The 19,099-nt window shown below is 35.5% G+C and overlaps 1 protein-coding gene across 1 annotated transcript in view; it reads left to right on the top strand.

The window, feature by feature from the left end:
• The window catches only part of CtBP (C-terminal binding protein), a 71,418-nt gene extending 54,136 nt beyond the window's left edge, over positions 1 to 17,282 (top strand). Inside the window, exons 3-9 of the mRNA XM_022068833.2 lie at positions 1,166 to 1,294; positions 1,946 to 2,168; positions 3,646 to 3,770; positions 4,209 to 4,308; positions 5,564 to 5,695; positions 6,952 to 7,301; positions 8,702 to 17,282. Of these exons, the coding sequence (XP_021924525.1) occupies positions 1,166 to 1,294; positions 1,946 to 2,168; positions 3,646 to 3,770; positions 4,209 to 4,308; positions 5,564 to 5,695; positions 6,952 to 7,301; positions 8,702 to 8,770 (1,128 nt within the window). The 3' untranslated portion in view covers positions 8,771 to 17,282. The remainder of the gene's footprint in view (positions 1 to 1,165; positions 1,295 to 1,945; positions 2,169 to 3,645; positions 3,771 to 4,208; positions 4,309 to 5,563; positions 5,696 to 6,951; positions 7,302 to 8,701) is intronic.
• Positions 17,283 to 19,099: the final 1,817 nt, after the last annotated feature.

The raw sequence follows: 19,099 nt of genomic DNA, 5'->3' as shown, positions 1-19,099 counted from the left end.
GCACAGGCTAGTTTGTTGACTTAAAGAGATAAAAAAAATATTATTATCAAATGGTTAGAATGATGTTCAGTTGAGAAATTCAAACTTTTAATTTGAAAGAATGTTAATTGTTTATTATGTTAATGCTGATCATTTATTATTATTAAACTGATTAAATAAACATTTATTTGGTAAAATTTAAGTGTTTCTGTTTCATCCGGATAGTGTTCTAACCTTTTCGTACTGTCTTTGGTGTTATAAGGATTACTCATAACTCATATTCTAAGTCTTGAGTTAAGTTGTCGTGGGTTTTTTTTCAGCATTGCAGAATAACAAACAGGCATGAATTACATGTGCATCTAATCCTTTTAGTTTTTTTCCAATTCGTAATAGAATTTTTCAAAATGCATCTGTTGGATTCACTGTGTGTGTGTGTATGTGCGTGCACGTGCATGCATCTATATCTGCTGGTCTTTGGGCCCCCCCCCCCCCCCCCCCTCATCCTGTGTGTACATAAAAAGTTAGCATCAACAAATTTCAAATCAAGAGGCAATAACATAGCAAATATGCCATAATTGTCATACTGCGCTAACATTTCTTAATATGCTTATACTTCATAAAACTATTTGACTCGGTTCAACGTTGGCTTGGAGTGTAAGTTTTCAAACATTGGACTGAATTTGACTTATGTGATTTAGGTGGTCATATGACAGTCCCACATCCAGATTGAGTTAATGTTTGTAAGATATAAAGGACAAGAACATTATAAGAAAAAACGAAGACTAAAAATCATTAAAAATCAGTAAAAAATCAGTAATTTAGTGAAAAGTTTTAATACATAACACCTGATGATGGCTATTTATATAGCAGAAACATGTCGTGTATGTTCCACATGTAAATCGAGTACTCGATAGGGAACGTAAAATGATATTTTAATTTTTTAATAATATTATATTGTGATTGACGGTTAATTTTAATATATTTTTAATAATGTTTGTAGTTTAAAAATTCTACTACGTCAAACAGTGAGTCTTACGTGGCCTGTTTGAATTAATCCCTTGTGCGTATGTCCCCGTATAACTAGATCATTTCATTGTAGATAATGTTTGTTATAGGATTAACAAGGAGTGATGTACGTGAATTCACAAATTAAGCTTCATGTATAATGTGCATTATAATGTTTCAGGTCCTAAATGAAGCTGTGGGAGCCCTCATGTGGCACACAATTATTCTCACAAAAGAAGATCTTGAGAAATTCAAGACACTGAGAATCATTGTCCGTATCGGTAGCGGAGTTGATAACATAGATGTTAAGGTAGTAGCTCCTTTAAGACTTTGTTTTTATTATATCTTGAGGACTGAATGTTGTTAAGCCACTAATTCTATAGTTGAAGGAATTGAAAACATGAATTAATGTGCCATGTGTCCAGAAGACAGGAGGTGATAATTCTTTGGTTTAGCTCTGTATTGACATAGAACTGCAAGAATTTTCTTTTGTTTGATCAGTGTATAGTCGTCTCGTACTTTGGGCCATGCATGAATTATTAACGTAGCTGTGAAATAAATAATGCTGTGTTTCTCAAACATTTCTACTTGGTTACAACTAAATCACACGTGAAAATCTTGAAGTACTTCAGATCACGTATTAATAGAAAATACAGCAGACTTTTGTGGGTGTGAGTATGTGCATAAGCTACTCATAGTTTATGATTTTCATTCGTATGAGTTTTTGTAATAAGCATTACAGTTTTAGAATATTTTACTCGATAACATTTCGTAATGAGTAATAAATGTTGATAGTGACACAATATTGTGATCTGGAAAGCATAAGTATGTAATGCGTATGACAAAGAAATATGAGAGTATCGTAATGTAAAAACTATTTAACAAATAAATTAAAGCAAGATATCATTTCTGGTTACCCTTAAGATGTTTTTTGTATTGTTAATTTGTTGCTTTTCTGTAGGCTGCAGGTGAACTAGGTATTGCTGTATGCAATGTCCCAGGATATGGTGTAGAGGAGGTAGCAGATACTACATTATGCCTGATTCTCAACTTATATCGTCGTACATACTGGCTAGCCAACATGGTTCGAGAAGGCAAGAAATTTACGGGCCCTGAGCAAGTCCGAGAGGCAGCTCAGGGCTGTGCCAGAATACGTGGAGATACTCTTGGTATTGTTGGACTTGGTAAGTGATATGAATCGAATTGTACTACATTTTATGCCATTGCATAACTGATTAATGGAAGCAGTATTGTATGTGATTGTCACATGTGTTACAAAGTGTACGTTTATTTTAACATCCATTTATAAAACCGGAGTACATTCCCTGGGGTAAAGCGCGGCCGGGGCATGATGTTGACCACTCACCTCCATCTACTGCCGAGGTCAAGAATGAGTGGGAGCTATACCCCCTCTATACCCTTACTTCTAATTTTTTATATCCTGCAATGTTATCATTTATCCAGTTAGACTCTTGTTAACCATTTTATTCACCCATAACAGACTTTTATTTTGCTCTCTTCCTTATCTGAATATCTTGTATGTGTGTTTTCTGTCTTGGCTTGTACTGTTCCGTGAGACCAGTGGTTTTAACCCCTCGGTCGTGACCCAAAATTGGGTTACCATTGCTAATTTTAGTGTGTCAGGTGTCTCGGAAAAAGCTGAATAATGGTTAAAATTTTATTTTGACAAGGTAGTGAAAGTAGAAAGGTGGCATTTAAAGTAATGAATGAGGACAAAGGCAGAATGTACATGCTGGGTCAGTCTTGTCAGCTCCGTGGCCTCGTCTTTTGGTGGGCTTGAAGAGAGGGAAGTACAGGGGGAGAATTTCTGAAATAGACTTCAGCCAGAAAACTGTTTGAATCAAGTACAAAGCAAAGGTTTTAATCCATTATTGTAGTTACTAACTATATATTTTATATGTTATTTACCTGCAAGAAACATGGCAGTAGCGTGTTGAATGGTGGGTTTATATCATTGCTTTTCCTAACCAGAATGGTTCTGTAAGTAAAAAGTTTGAGAAACGCATGTGGTGTATCAAGGAAACAATTCTAATGTATCTAATTATGGGGTTCTGTCTTTATTTCCAAAGCAAGAATGATTCTTTGGGCAAATAATGTAACACAGCTCCAGTGTATTAAATGGTGGTGTCATGTCTGTATTTTTAATATTGCAATGTTCCACGGTTAGAAATAGTAAGAAAGCACGCCTGTAATGTGTTTAATTGTGGTATTCTCTCAGCATTTCAAAGCCCATTGAGACTCTGGGCAAAAATGCCACCTAATGGTGGAGCTGTGCTTGTATTCTCCAAAACCAAAAGGGTTTTGTTTGCATATAATTTAAATTAGGTCTTCTATATCCGATGGGCTTTCTGCCAGAAATTTTCAATGCCAGGGGGGGGGGTCCGCCAGCATAATTTGTGCAACAGTTTTGATATGTGTAGTTGTGGGATTTAGTCAGTATTTTTCAAAGCCAAAATTGTCTTCCATAAGGAAATAGTTGGGTCTGTAATATTACCATAGACTCTTCCATTTTGTGGCATGTATGTTTGTTGGGTTCTGATATTTTCTTATGCAACACTAACACCCTTTTATATAAAAAGGGGTGTTTGTGTTGCCTTAATAAAGTATTTTGTATTGACTCCAATTATTTCTTCTTGTTAGGTCGCATTGGATCTGCAGTGGCTCTTCGAGCCAAGGTCTTTGGTTTCAATGTTATTTTCTATGATCCTTACTTGCCTGATGGAATTGAAAAATCACTTGGTCTGACTCGAGTCTATACATTGCAGGTGAGTTTTATCTCTGTCTGTTTTAGTACTCAAGGTTACCTTATTAATAGCTGTTATTATTTTCTTTGGTTTCTGTACCTTTGGAGATGTTTTGCTATGGAAGAAAGGCTGGAAAATAAAATCAACAGACACAAATTTTGTAAACTTTAAGAATGAATTCCTGTAGAAAACATGAGAATTAGCAGATCAATGTTTGAAATAAATTTTTATCACATGGAATAATTCAAGAGCAAATTATAGCAATCTGTAGAACCAGGATCTTAGTTAAAGTATTCTATTTTACTGAGAATTGTGTAGCTGTGCTAGATGTACCATGCTGAATATTAACACTTGTTTTCAGAGGTGTTTGAGACATTGAAATCTGTTATTAAATTTTAACCTTGATTTGTTCTGCATTCTCTCTGCGCATATAATTTTGGTGTTGTTTTCTGCCCTCAGGACTTGTTGTTCCAGTCAGACTGTGTTTCACTGCACTGCACACTCAACGAACATAACCATCACCTTATCAATGAATTCACCATCAAGCAGATGAGGCCAGGTAGTACATAGTTTTTCATGATCATAATTTAATTTCATTAACCTTCATCATTGAGATTATAGCTGTTATATCCCTTGTATTATCGGACTACTGGTCCGACTTAGCTCCTATATTACTGATTTAATGAGATGCATGGCCAGCTGGATCACATGTAAGCTGTGCACAAATTATAAAGGTTAACTAAGAAATTATATTAATGTAGACATTAAATCATCCTGCTGCTGATGTGTTCTGACAGTGCACAATGGTATGTAAACCTTGTTTCTTAAAATAAATGAGAAAAAGAGAATGCATAGTTACGTTGCTGCCATGATAGGGGCTTATTTACATGTAATTCAACATTGCCTTTTTTTTTTTTGGTATTTTTAAACTCTGTTCATTTGAAAGTTCTTAAAAATGACATCTTTCATTGAATGTTAAAGTGGATTTAAGATTTTGTTCTTCCAGGTCCGTTGTCAAGGCAACCTCAATAATGTTATGTGATTTTTACTTTAATGTGGGGACTTCTGCTAATACGTATTTAATATGAACTTTCTGAAGGTTTTCTTATGAAAGTCTACACACACTGTTCATAAAAATAACTTAAAAAACAACAACATGCTTTTGAATTTGTACAATATTGATGTTGGTTGTACTACTGCAATAGTTCTTCAACCCTATACATCCCCCCCCCATCGTTAACACATTGCATGAGGTGTTAAGAAGGCTGATATTTATTGCAGCACAGTTATTATCTTGACTTGTTTGTACTATACATTTACTCTGGTGTGGTAAATTTTGAAATAAAAGTAAAGACCTGCTCTTTAGTATTTGTATAAAAGAGATTTATTTTGTTTTTCCAGTTGTCCTTGGGCTTTACCTTTTCTGATGGAGGAATTCCTTTTACAAAATGTCTTGCAGTCAGTCTGTTGGATTGTGATGTTTTATGGTCTGCCAGGACAAAGTTGTACTACTGCCCTGTGTGTGTGGCAGATTAATTTTCAAGTCTGAAAGCATTGTGGTCTAGTTTTTTCACATCTTGTCCTCATTTTAAAACCACAGAAGCGTTGTTTATCGGATGAAGTGTTCAGCAGCCTCTTGAATAATTTTATGCACAGTTCTGTGCTTAATTTTCTGTGTTTCATATTGTTGCAGTTTTTGATCTTTTGAAATCTGCCCCTTCCATATGAATTGTACTTAATTATACATCTTGAACATTTTTTTTGCGAGAGGTCATATGCTTCTTTATCTTAATCATTTGGTTTTTTATTGACAGGAGCATTTTTAGTGAACACAGCACGAGGTGGCCTGGTGGATGACGACTCTTTAGCTGCTGCTCTCAAGCAAGGACGCATCCGAGCAGCGGCTTTGGATGTGCATGAGAATGAACCATATAATGTGTTCCAAGGTATTTCAGTTGTCAGTGGTAATAAAATGATGCACATAATTTAGCGGAGTGCACGCCATGTTCTCATATTGATCTGATCCACATAAGAATTACATGGAGTCCTAATCTGATGTTTCTTAAATCAGTGTTTTTCCCAGTTTAGCCATCTCTGCATACAGTTATATACATGGGTAGACACCATGCACTTGCTCCGGAGTGCATCTTTTAACTAAGCTGTTTTAGTTGCCATAAGGCGTAATATGGTATCAAATTTTTATGGAAATGCATATTAGTTTCACTATGCAGGCATCACAATGCTTTACCAGAACACTTTTCAACTACTAACAAATCATATCACTTGACCAAAGGATTTGGGGGCATATATTTGGCATATCTTACCTATTTTTTGTTCGGGTAATCTGTAATGCCATGTTCAATGTAATTATAACAATCTGTGACAGCCAAAACTGGATCCTGGTTAATTGGGACACATCGAGACTAGAGCACTTTGGCCTAATTAAGCAGCTGCCCCTATTATGATTTATGTGTGGTATGCGACATTTTCAGAAATGCAGTCAAAGATACATTTTTCAAAAAATTTCTGTCTGGTGCTAATCTTTGTGAAACTTGTGACCAGGAGACAGATTTTTTGTCTGTGAGGTTCTTGGGTGTTTATGGGGTATACATTCCTTAGTGCATAGACTTTTGTAGGTAAAGGTGGCCAGGGCTATTTATTTATAAAGGCACTCTCTTGGGCATATTTGATAATTACAATTAGTGATTTTGTAATCAAGTTTAAAATTAACTTATGCATTTTTTGGTGGGTGGGGATGGGAAAGTTCTTCAAGACTAGCATTTGCAAGTGAGAGGGAGTTAAGACTTGCAACAGAAACATTAAATTAAATCAGAGCACGTTAACTTATGGTGTGAAATTGTTAGTAACATGAAGATACGGGAATATACTCTTGGAATGTGCCTTGTAAGCCTCTGAAGATTGTTACATTTTTGTATCTGATGGAGCAGTTTCAATTAATTCTAAAAAGTATAATAGTTTATTGGTTAGTATTTAAGCTTAATATTCAGAAGATTATAGGTTCAAATGTCTGCCCAGTGGCCTGACAAGTTTTTCATATTCCTCAGTTCCTCTAATTAAATACTGAAATAGTGCCTTAAAATATGACTGCCTCCTTGCATAATCCTTCCATTGTACCATTCACAGACCATCATACCATTTGATACTTCTTGGCCTAAAAGTTAAAAGAATGTTGTGCTTGTAGGTCCATTAAAGGATGCTCCAAATCTTCTCTGCACACCTCACGCTGCTTTCTACTCTGATGCTTCGTGCACAGAGCTTCGTGAAATGGCAGCAAGTGAGATACGGCGTGCCATCGTGGGCAGGATCCCTGATTGTCTTCGTAACTGTGTGAATAAGGAATACTTCCTCAGCACTACAAGCTATCCTGAAGGAATTAATGGAGGTTACTATGCAGGTGCCCTTCCTGTTCAGCAAGCCCATTCTACCACACCTCATGACCAGGTACCCCATTCAGTGGCAGCTGGAGGAGGGGGTGCTGGAACCGCACCAGGCGGAGCTGCAGGTGCAGTTGCTGGATTACAACATAGCATAGTAAGTACAGTGCACTCATATATAACTTAAAAATTCTGCTCTGTGCCACCATGTTTTAACATGCATATGTTGTAACAGAATTTGTTAGTATGCTGTCGAGCTCTATTCCAAATTTCACTTTTCCCAGGTACAGTGGGCCCTCAATACCCATCATTTCCTGTTGGATATGGAATAGTAGACCTTCATGTTATAATGATGATTCATTCCAGTAAAATTATAAACTTGAAAATTAAATACAGGTAAAGATTAGGTTTCCAATAATTTTATTGATTTAAGGATACAGTGTGCATATCAGTTTGTTCCTTGAAGGGTGAATTGCCCTCCACGTACATTTCAGGAACTTAAATCCAGAAGTTAAGGGCCGTTTATCTGGAGGCATCGTCCTTCTTGCAAGAGGAATCTAGTGTTGTTTGCATCCTAGCCTTCTTTCTGTCATTTATGACTCATAGTAATGAAGATCAACTTTCTCATCCCTAATTACCTTGGAGGATCTATGCATTCTCTTTTCAGGTAGATGCTCCTTTGTTGCCTCCCAATGCTAGGAAAAATCCGTCAGTAGCAAAGCTTCCTCTACTCTGCCTCTTAATTAGGTGACTCCTGTGACACCCAGTTGAAACAGGTTTTAAGTGATCAGCTCTTTAACGTATGCCTCCGTCAGTTCTGTAACGTTAGGAAGCGCTCAATTCCAAGCCCAACTTAGCAATCCTTTCCTGCATTTTCTTGGGTGTCTTCTTGAAGTGCAGTGAAATTGGCAACACATTCAGGTCATATCTTCTTCCTCCATGCAGTAAGAGCTTATTTAATCCCAGGCGTTTGCACTGCTGTCGATTGTATTCTCGTCATTGGTTTTCTTAAATCCCTGCAAATTATGCTTCTTTTCTCAATTGTTTGTTTGAAGTAATTAGTAAAATTCAGACTTCTGGTTCCTGCTTATACGGTGGTTGTGGTACTGGGGGGCAACACCATCCCACCAGCTTAATCACCAAGGTTATTAGAAATTTATAGAAGCAACTATTGTTTTGAGAAGGTTTACATTCACATTATGTAATATGTACATGACTCTTATTTTATATGTTCATTGCATGATGTCTGTAACATGAATGCATTTTGAGGAGGTTGTGTCCACGTGTCTTTAAATGTTTATTTAATAAATTATTCATTAAAGAATGCCTTTTATAGAACAAGGAGATGGTGTTTGTATTGTGTGGAAACAGACTCATATAGTGTGGCAGATGGTCAGAGGATGTTAATGTTTTTCAGTAAAGCTGTGGACATACTTTGAAACTTATATGTCATTTAGGCCCTTGCCTATTATACTAAGTAATGCTGCAAATGCACCAGAACTAGAACTGATAATATTAAAACTGCAGATGTATATTTGGCGATCTTTCTATTTGTAGCCCCCTCTCAGCACTCCAGACCCATCTAATCATCATTCGCAGAAGCCCGAATCATCTGAGGTGCACTAACACCAAGTTGTTGTGTCTGGAAAGATGAAGTAATCACTGAGATCAGTAACCCCAGCATCTCCTCCTGGGATAGTCTTCACCCAGAGAACCATAAAGATCATGGAAAATGAAGAATTTCTAGAAGGAATTATCAGAGCAGCAGAACAAATATGTCAAGATCCATTAAATCTTACATTTATTATTGGTTTAATGGTAGAACATAACAAGAGAGAAAACTTTTATCAGTGACTCGACCTAACATAGAAAGGTGGGATGGAAGTGCTTTTTTTTACTACTGCTATTGCAAACAAGTACAAACAAAACTCCCCACTGAACGTTGTTGGATGTGCCACTGCATTTCCTACTAACTTCCATTTTCTCCATCACTTGTCCACATTCTGAGGATTTGGCCTCTGTTTTCCAAAAGTAGATCTTTAATTCTGCTGGGTGAGTGGATTCCATAATACTGATACATGTTTTTGTAATGTCTTGCATGTTCAGTTGGAGCTAATGTTTTATATATCTTGTTCTCACGGCTCCAGAAAAATGCTTGCCCACTCACCAAAGGCAATTTTAACAGAGACAGAGCAAGAACATTTTTAGTTTGTTCAAATATATTACAGATCTATCCCTTACCCCTCCCTCTCCTTTTTATTATGGAATTCTAATCTAAATTAATTTGGCAAAATTCAAACTTATAAACTGTTTTTATTAATAGAGTGAAATTTTCCATTGGCAAATTCATGTTGCTTATAAACAGACTTTAAATATATTTAAATTACAGCAAGGAGATGGCAGAAGTGATCGCAAATAGCTGAACTTGTAGCGGAATTTAATGTTGTGTTTGTCTTGATATTAGACCCAGTAGAATAAGAGTGTTCAATATCCAAATTTAAAGTTTTCATGGCATTTGTAGTAATGAGACTTTCAGGTTGTCAGCCGTGTCAGTAGAGCTGATGAAGAAACTGCCAACATTTTGAAAACAGCATAAATCTTGGAATGGCAGCTTCTTCACCAGCTCAGCTGACACGGCTGACAACCCTGAAGGTCATCGTTTTATTAAGAGTGCTGAATGATTTTGAAATTGGATGGGAAAAGATAATACATAAGCAAATGGTTTCAGAATGTTAATTTCATGCTACAGAGCATGAAGTTGTGAACTACTCTTAAGCAGTGGGTAAATTTTCCATATTTTGATTGGGCAGTTAATTTTTCTTTATTTTGAAGTCATACCACTTCTTGTGGGTAATGCAAAGACTGGCAATGGCTGTTTGTTACATTAATTAAAGGTATTTTATGTGGAACAGCCATATTTGCTAGCATGGTAAACTTTGCTACACAGTAGTGCAATAATGAAGCATAGCTTGACCCTGTCCGCAGTTTTGATTTTGAAGAGGCTATTAGATACGGCATAATACTGGAACCCTTCTTATCCTGTGATCCTAAAGCCTGTGTTAAAAGACTATACTAAAATGACCAAGGTTTTACAATCAATGTGTCGTGTTATTTTAAGGGATGGTAAATTTGTGTAGATTGAAATGTAGTTCATTTTTGTTTTTATTTTACTTCTGTAGCACAGATAAGAGAAAATTGTGTTTGGCACAGAGACATTTGCTTTCATCGAATTCTTATAAAAAAATTTTACTGGTACATGTAGTAGATACATGTCAAATTCTTGCACTACGGTTTAAAGCCATGTGCGCCGTTTTCATTTATGGTCTGTTTTGATTGTTGCTCAATTAGTGTATTATTTTCATTGTTCAGAAACTTAATGCTGGTTTGAGTGATGCAGCTGTAAGAATTTATGATGTTATTGATGTTTTATTTTTCTTACATGGCTGGAATGTGACTTAATAACATTATGTAAATTATTTCAGAAGCTTCAAAATTTATGCTGTAGCTTGGAATTAGCATGTCTGAGGTATATAATTGATAAATGGTAAGGATTTTAACGTTCTCACTGCTTTTGTTATAAGTACCGTATTTACTTCTGCAATACTGAAAGGTTTTTAGCATTTGTTTTGATGCTACCCGAGGAATCACATACATTTAGATTTAATTATCGCTGTCACAAACTAAATATTTAAGAATTGTTTGTACATCAAGGAAAATACTTCACCATTGCAAAAATTAATGGGTTAATGCTGTTAAAGGAAATAATTCATGTTTACTAGACCCACAAATACAAAATACGCAGTTACTCATTGTTAAAAGCAGCTGGCATGTATAGTTCCCACATGTAAGATTTGAGGTTTTCACCGGTGAGTATGAAGATTTCTGTCTTCTGGGTTCTTGCGCCGTGTAGTCTGGTAGGTGTTTACCGTTTCCGAGGTCATACTCCCTCCGTCATCAGGGCGATGAACGTCAGAAACGTTGGTGGAAATCTACCAGCCTACACAGCGCAACAACCCAGAAGACAGAATTCTTCATAGTTCCCACTTGTCTTCAAAGGATTCAGGTTGCTAATGTTTTATGGTTGCCATGAAACAAACAACAGATTGTAGGTTCAGATGCTTTTTATGTAATTTGTTGTGGCGAAATGTGACATTACATAGTTAAACTATTTCAAAAATATGGTTTGAAGCTTACGGAGAAATTTTTAAAAGTGCTGAATTTGTATCCACACAATAATATTGCAGAATTTGAATTGAGTATACATGATCCCAGCAAGAGAGAACCACTTGAATAAAATTGATTACAGTGAAGATGTTAAAACATTTGCTGCTGTATGTTGAAGGTAAATACTTTGGCAACACTTGCCCAGCAAAATAAGAGCCGTATGGAAAATGCATTCTACCCTGAAGTATATATTAACTGTTCATCTGTCTTTTTCCCCTGCGACCCAGGGGACTGAAGGCAGTAGTACAAAACCAACCCTCACCAACTAGCATACCCTCGGACACCTCATCCCCAAACTCTTATTATCATTATTTTTTGATCCTACAGGGGCACATCAAAACTTTTTGATAGTTGCAATTTTTGTGTATGTGTGTATGAATGACGGTGTTACCTTTGGTCCATTATTGGTGGTGGATTGGAAACTTATGACAACCTTCAATTAGAGCTGAGAATTGAAAAAATAAGTATGTGTAAAGAGGTTTTGTCTTCATTTTGGGAGGGGGAGGGGGGACATCATCAGTGTGTAGTCGATGATGACGGTTCTCCTCTTTACAATATATAATGAACAGGTGGTATTAGGAAGCTGGAAGCTTAATGGAAGAAGACCTTTCTTATTAAAAACTTGTTGATGGCCACAATGGATATAACTGCAGTGAATGCTGATACTTTTTTTTTTAATTTCCTCCAGATGGCTTTTAATGAAACTTGAGAGTGTGAAGTGATTGGACACGAATGTGATGTCAGAAGTGATTGCAGTCAAGATCCTCTTCTTGTGTTATGAGTGGACAGAACAAGAACGCGAGTCCATACTGTAGTAATATGTACAATTTTGTTTTCTGTGGAAATGGTATAATAGAGACAAAACTTTCTAATGTTCATGCAAATGGAACTCCCAACAAAGAAATAAGAAAAGTCCTTAAATTTACGTCGTGTGTAGAAGTTATACTAATGGTACTTTCAAAACACTATCAATTACATATTTTTCCCCCCCTTTGAAATTCAGTTGCCAAATGAATGATAAATGCAGTATATATACCTGTTTCTCTTTACCTGTACAAAATTGGCTCTGCCTGAAGGAAGAGGGACTTGTTTTTTGCCCCCTATGAACACTTCAACACAGCCAAAATATGGTGTGAGATACTGTTCACTTGGCACAACCATCTGATTGATTCTGCAAGGTGTAGCAGAATCAAGGAAATAAAGTATGTTGGTATTTAATTTTGGGTTCTCAGAAATGTTCGTTGAATAAAATCTGCCCCAAAAATAATGTTTAGAAACAAATGTGAGCAAATATATGTGTATTTGCAAGCAGAATTCTTTAGACTTATAAGGTACCCAGTTATTGTTAATCCTCTGATTCAGCTCTGATTTTACAGTATGGCAGAAGGTCAGCCTCCGACTTCTGACCAAAATATTAGGTGTCAGCACGTCACTGTTTCTTTGTAAAAAATACACTCTTATCTTTCATGTTTGCTGTTAAGTAGGATTTGTGGTTCTTATGGCAATGTGTATGAAGATGACTGTCTTCCAGTTTGTAGTGCCGTGTAAACTTATAGCAGACTACATGGTGCTTCATAAGTGTCATAAAAGGGCGTGTTTTTTTATTGACCGCAAAAGGTTTGTTGGCATGATTTCCTATGGTGCAAGCAAGCCAGATTCAATTCCTAGTTGGTTTTTTCACCATGTCTGTAATGGCTTTGGAGGTCATGATTTGTTTAAAGTCTTTGCATTAATTTTCTTTCTTCCTTCATTCGCATTTGAGATCATGAAGAGCAAAGTTGGTTGCACTGTGTGAAAGGTTGAAAATACACCAATATCGTACAAGAATGAAGGTTTACACACCAAAGTATGATCAGGTATGAATGGCGCGCTGCCAAAACTAATAAAGTCACACGACTTCTGCAGTGTAAACCAAGGTTTCTGGCTGAAGAAAATTCTGCAAAATGCATGTGCAGCAAGCAAACATTCATTAGATGTTTTGATGTTGAAAATTGTTGTTTTTTTCTATACGTTTAGGACGAGTACTGTTCAGAATCCTTCAATCCCGTTATACTAGTTTGATGTGTCTGAAGCTATTCTGATGATGTATAAAGTTTCACTCTTGTAAGATATTGGTGTATTTGCAATCCTTTGCATTGAGGAGCTAACTGGGTTCCTCTCATTGTCAGATGCGTATACAGGAAGAAACAAAATGAATGGATGAATGTGGACTTGTAAAGAATGTTAAATTTCACATCTTCCAAATCCATTACAAACATGGTGATTTTAAAAAAAAAATGTAACAGTGAATTGAACCTGGTCTCCAATACTGTAAGCAAGCACGATACTAGCCGAGCTTCCACAATCTGTGAAAAGATGCCTCTCTTATGAGATATGAAGTAACAATAAAGAATGCAAACATAAAATTGTGTTACAAAAGAAACAGTGGAATACTGACACCTAATATTTTTGCTGGGAAGTCAGAGGAAGGTCCACTGCCAGACTGCAAAACCAGAGCCAGATCTCAGGGTAATAATAGACTGGATCCCCTTGTTAGGACATCATGGAGTCTACTGCATACTTATTAATGTGTTAATAGTGGTAGTACAATGAGTTGATGGAAGGGAATGCAAAAGACTGTGAACAAACGTATTTCAGGAGACGTTATTGCACAAGTAATCACAAAAGTTTTGTTGTGGAAGAACTTTTGGACAGTGTCCATTGTCTTATTATAAAATATGTTGTCAAGTATTCCAAATAGAACACATCATTTTGGAAACTGGATCTGTTTTCATCCTCAGGTAAAAAAAGAGTTTTGAGTTTTAACTCGGTTGCGTCCATTGTAGCTAGTCTGAATCATTGGACTACCTAACAGACCCAGATGAGAGGTACTCCCACCTTTTCACCAGATGAAAGGTTTTATTCTGTTCAGAATACTGTACAATAGAGTCCTGAGACCCAGTAAGTGATATATCATCAACAGAGCCATTTAGAATTGGTGTATGCAGTGTTTTGAGGGTTGGCTCTATCTTCATCTTGAAGTATAATGAAAGGGGACCCTTTGTTAGATAAAACTAGTCCTTATCCTAGGCTGACTCATCTTGGGGTCTTCAAGTAGATGGATGGGGTACCTCATTCCACACATTCAAACAGCCATTGTGTTTAATAGTATCTAAAAATACTTGTGCAGATTATTTGTGCATGAGACTTAAATTTGAAATTAGAATCAGGCACTGCTCCTCAGTTTTCACAGAAAGTGCACATGCAGCATCTTTCATGACAAAGGTAAATACAATCCACTGTTAGAAACTGAACTCACTATGCTACTTGTACTTGTCCGTAACGCTCATTTAGTTACAGATAGCAGAACGCATTCACTTGTCTTAATGAAGACCACGTTTTACAAAATTAAAATGTACTTCAAATACTTTTCTTCTTCTGTCTTATTACCATTCTTGTGTCAAGGTCTGTAACTACAAACTACTTTAAAAGCAGTGTCTTTAATGACTGTTTAGAATTTAATTTTAGTAAGCAAGGGTTTATTTAGGGTAAGTTATCATTTGTGGGATTTATACATCTCATGATTTCATTGCGTGTTTATTGAATTAATGTTTCAGAGCTTGTTCTTGAATGGTGCTGTGATTATTGTCAGTGATACAGCAGATAAGGATACACACACACTAGTAGTAGTATAACATATAGTTACCAAAGCATGTGAAAATTTTGCATTTCCTTTCTGTATTTGTTTACAACTACTACTTGTCTGGTGATGGCAAGAATGTGGAAGCAGCTGAACCAACATAGATAAATGTTACAAAATGATGCTTGGTTGTGCCAAGTATTACATAAAAGTGCAAGTTTGTCCCTGTCAAAAAAAAAAATATGGTGTAAGTGGTAGCGACAATAGATATATTGAATAATTGATTAAGAATTTATATTTTTCTTAAATGTGATAACAGTCTGAAGAAAGAGCAAGAATTGGTAGTATTCGTACCATGTAAGTGTATGGAATTATTTTCTACTGTTTGGCATAAAACACAGGTTCTAATCAAGATGTTTTTTCTGCTTCACATCTAAACAAGTGATTGTAGCCTAATTTGTATTAATATGGATGCTTGTTTTGAAGAATAAGAACTATCGTAACTACATATCGGCATGGAATCATTCCAGTAGATATTTCCTGTTTTATTTTCTCTTTGATGGGATTGCCTCATTATGGCTGAGGAAAGGTGAAAATGCAGAATGGTAGGAGAAATAGATCATTTTAAGATAGTAGAATTAAGAGACAGTGAGTGGGAAGTGTGGCATGTTTGAAACATCACGTCAAGGTTTATTTTAATTTCATAACTACTATTCATTGGCAGGACAAGGGATAAAATATCCTTTTACTAGAGGTAGCTGGGGTGGTCAAAATGTTATGCCAAAAGCAGCCCATTTCATTGCATAATTTTGGACATCCCAGCACATAGATTATGCAGAATGAAAATGTTGCATAGCTGTTAGGTATGCCAGACAATTTTAAATGTCTTAGCCATATCAAAATTTTATTTCCTGTGTAATATGTAATATATCTATATATAAGCTATTCATATTTTTTACAACATTTTAATTTGGTTGTCTTGTTTGCTACCAGCTTAGGAAGGTGAAATTGCTGATGTTTGTGGTAGAATGTTATGTTGGTGGCATCATAATGTAGCTGTCATTTTGGTTCTTATAATTTGTTGAATTGTGGAGAAGTAATTTGAATAAAAAAAGGTAGTAAAGTTTTGATATTGCAATATAGGCAGATGAATCTGATATCAGGTCCCATTTAATAATTTGATATTCAGTAGATATTGCCTGGTATCCAGTACAGAAAACTATTTTCATATATCTATTCTTCCTGTAACTGTGTTTGTGTTGTAAACTTTCTCCTCACGTAACAATTGACATGCTGCTCTGTGAGTGAAGTCTTTCTTACAAACAATGAGTTCTTGTAAGCAAGTTCATACATTCCATCCGAAGATTCATGCAACCACCACATGAGTATATCTGGGACTTTTCTACCACTGGGATATTTCCTAGTGAGCTGTTACGCATTTTTATATTTACACCATAACAACATAGTTTACATTTACAATAAAGTCCCAGTATTTTGTGTTTTGTTCTCCCAAGGTACCTAAAAATGTTCGACATTTGTTACAACAAACGCTGACAAAAAATGTGATTTTTGCAAGAATTATTTCTGTATTGAACTGGTTTTCAAATTACCATTGTGGTAGGAAACCTCTCTCTTTCTGTACCTCTATTCCTTCCTTCATAATTGATCTTCACTGCTACATAGAATTGTGTGCTGTTTCCTCCTCTCTCAGCGGTTCGTTGTTCAAGATGCTAATCAAGAACTCTTGTAGATACATTCTTAAGATAAATATAACATGATAGAATATGGACAGTAAAAAGAGTGCTTCTTCCTGTAATTTACATTCTCAACGACAAAATAAAATATCTCATATCATTTGCATATGACCACAGAACTTCCCGTTGAAGTTGTTTAGATACTAGCATTAGAACCATCTCTGAACATTAGTGACTCTGCTGACATTTTTCTGATCATCTGCATTTGGAATCAAAAGATGCAAGCTGCTTATTGTAATTTTAAGTTGTTTCTTAATTCTTTGTGGTTTATAGTATCATTTGTGAATTGTGATGTTAAATGCATCTTCTGCATTGGACATGGGTGAGTTAAATGAAGTAATTCCATTGCAAACTTACATAGCTTAATAATATTAATACATTATAACTAACTACACTATATATGATCTTTCTTGAATAGTTGGCAGTTACTCAGCTGTTCAGATTTCTCATTTCATGGAGCTCAAGGCTTCATAAGAAGCCTAACATTGTATCCTATTCTTAGCCACTTGTGTCATACACGTGTTTCATTTCTTTTTAGTAATTTTAATCTTATTTTATTTTTTGATATGCCTGAGTCTCCCAATTGATCTCTTTCCTTCAGGTTATCCATTCCATATTTTATATGCATGTTTCTTTTTGTTCATGCTTACATCTACTTTTGACTATTTATGTCCATTAATATTACAGTGCTTCCATCATGGACTAGACTGCAAATGTGGCTATTTCACACCCGCAGAAGGTATTATACCTTTATTCATTTCTTTAATGGTGTGCAATGGACACTGATAATGGGATTTGTGAGTAATGGTTATTGTTTGGCATTTTAAAATACACTGTTCTAAAAATAGAATATAATGGTTGTACATAGGCATGAACATGATATTACATACCACTTACTATTCTACGTTGAAGAGTGGAGGGTAAATAATAATATCACACGCTTTTCTTTTTTTTAAATTTTTCTTACATAAAGTTCCTCCTGCATTTGATTTGCAATCTCCCACCCTGTTCTTTCTGAAAGTAACTTTGAAACTTGCTAGTTCAACCTTAAACACATTTTGAAATTTATTTTTTAACTGTTCTTAAATGTAGCACTGATTCATTAGTCCTACTAACATACATATGCCTATTTTTAAAAAGTATTTAATCATTTTGCATAGTCTGCAGACTTACTAGTAATGCGAGTCCAAATTCTTAATTTTCAGATATTGACCCTGTGAGGACAGTTCTTTTCTGTTCTAGGTCATGGACTTAACAGTGATCTTGTATTAGGTACCAATTTTTATTGGGGCCAGGCCAAGATAAATTTTGGAGATCTCATTTTGGACAAAAACACCTGAAGATTGACATTTTTGTGTCGATACATGAATGCATGGGTATGTTCATAGTCCTCTGAATGTTAAATATTTCATGGCCTGATCTAATGCAAACTCATAGACCCTGATGCAACTATTTATTCATTAAGGTTACAAGATGTCCCTTCGCCCTCTGTAAAAGAGTAAAATGTCAGTCATGCCATCTTATAGCTACATTTCATGCTATTAGATGTTGTATTTTATAGGTTCTTTGTGTGCTGTGCATAAAATGATTGCGTATAGGGCTGGCCGTGTCTAACTCGAGAACTGTGGCCTTTCATGAAATTTCATCTGAAATGATATTTATCTTTTGGTATTTGAAATTTGTTATTTGTATAGATCATAAATATGCCCACAGATCTGTATGCAGTATTGTTTATAAGACAACCATCACAAACTGGTGACGGTAGGAATTCTTGAAGTTATGTATGATAAGTTTTTTTATGCTAGACAGAATCTATTCATAAGTAACTTGATCTGCACAGTTGATAGAACAAACAGAATGTTTAATACTTATGTTCATGTATTTCTAGTGATAATAATAGTGGAAAATATGTAAAATGGATTGCAGTGTGCTTCATTTTTTATATGAAGATAAAGGAGGTAAGAGTTAATTTATAAGTATTTAATAATTCATTAATTGCACTGAAATGATTCCCATATTATGTGAAGTCTTTTTAAAGATGGCAAATTGTCATTTTGTTTGTGAGTAAATGGTTATATATTATTTCTGTTTACTCATCAGACACTTCATGAATAGGCTTCTATACATTGACACTTCCATAGTCAGTTGAATAAATAAACATTTTAAAATTATATTAATGAAATCGAAAACATTTACGTTATTCAAAGGGTCTATATAAACAGTGTGTTTGAAGTTGTGCGTAATATTGCGAATGACACCAACCTATGTGGAACAGCCAGGAGCATTCAGAATGCCAATGTACAAAGAATGTCTGGAAACTTATTTCATTGCAGATCGTACCTTTCCAGTCTTGTTTCA

Source organism: Zootermopsis nevadensis, unplaced genomic scaffold (genome assembly GCF_977971745.1).
Source record: "Zootermopsis nevadensis isolate Lab colony 2312 unplaced genomic scaffold, Znev_1.0 Znev_ptg000017l, whole genome shotgun sequence".
Classification (NCBI taxonomy): Eukaryota; Metazoa; Arthropoda; class Insecta; order Blattodea; family Termopsidae; genus Zootermopsis; species Zootermopsis nevadensis.
This window is presented reverse-complemented; position numbering and strand designations above follow the sequence as displayed.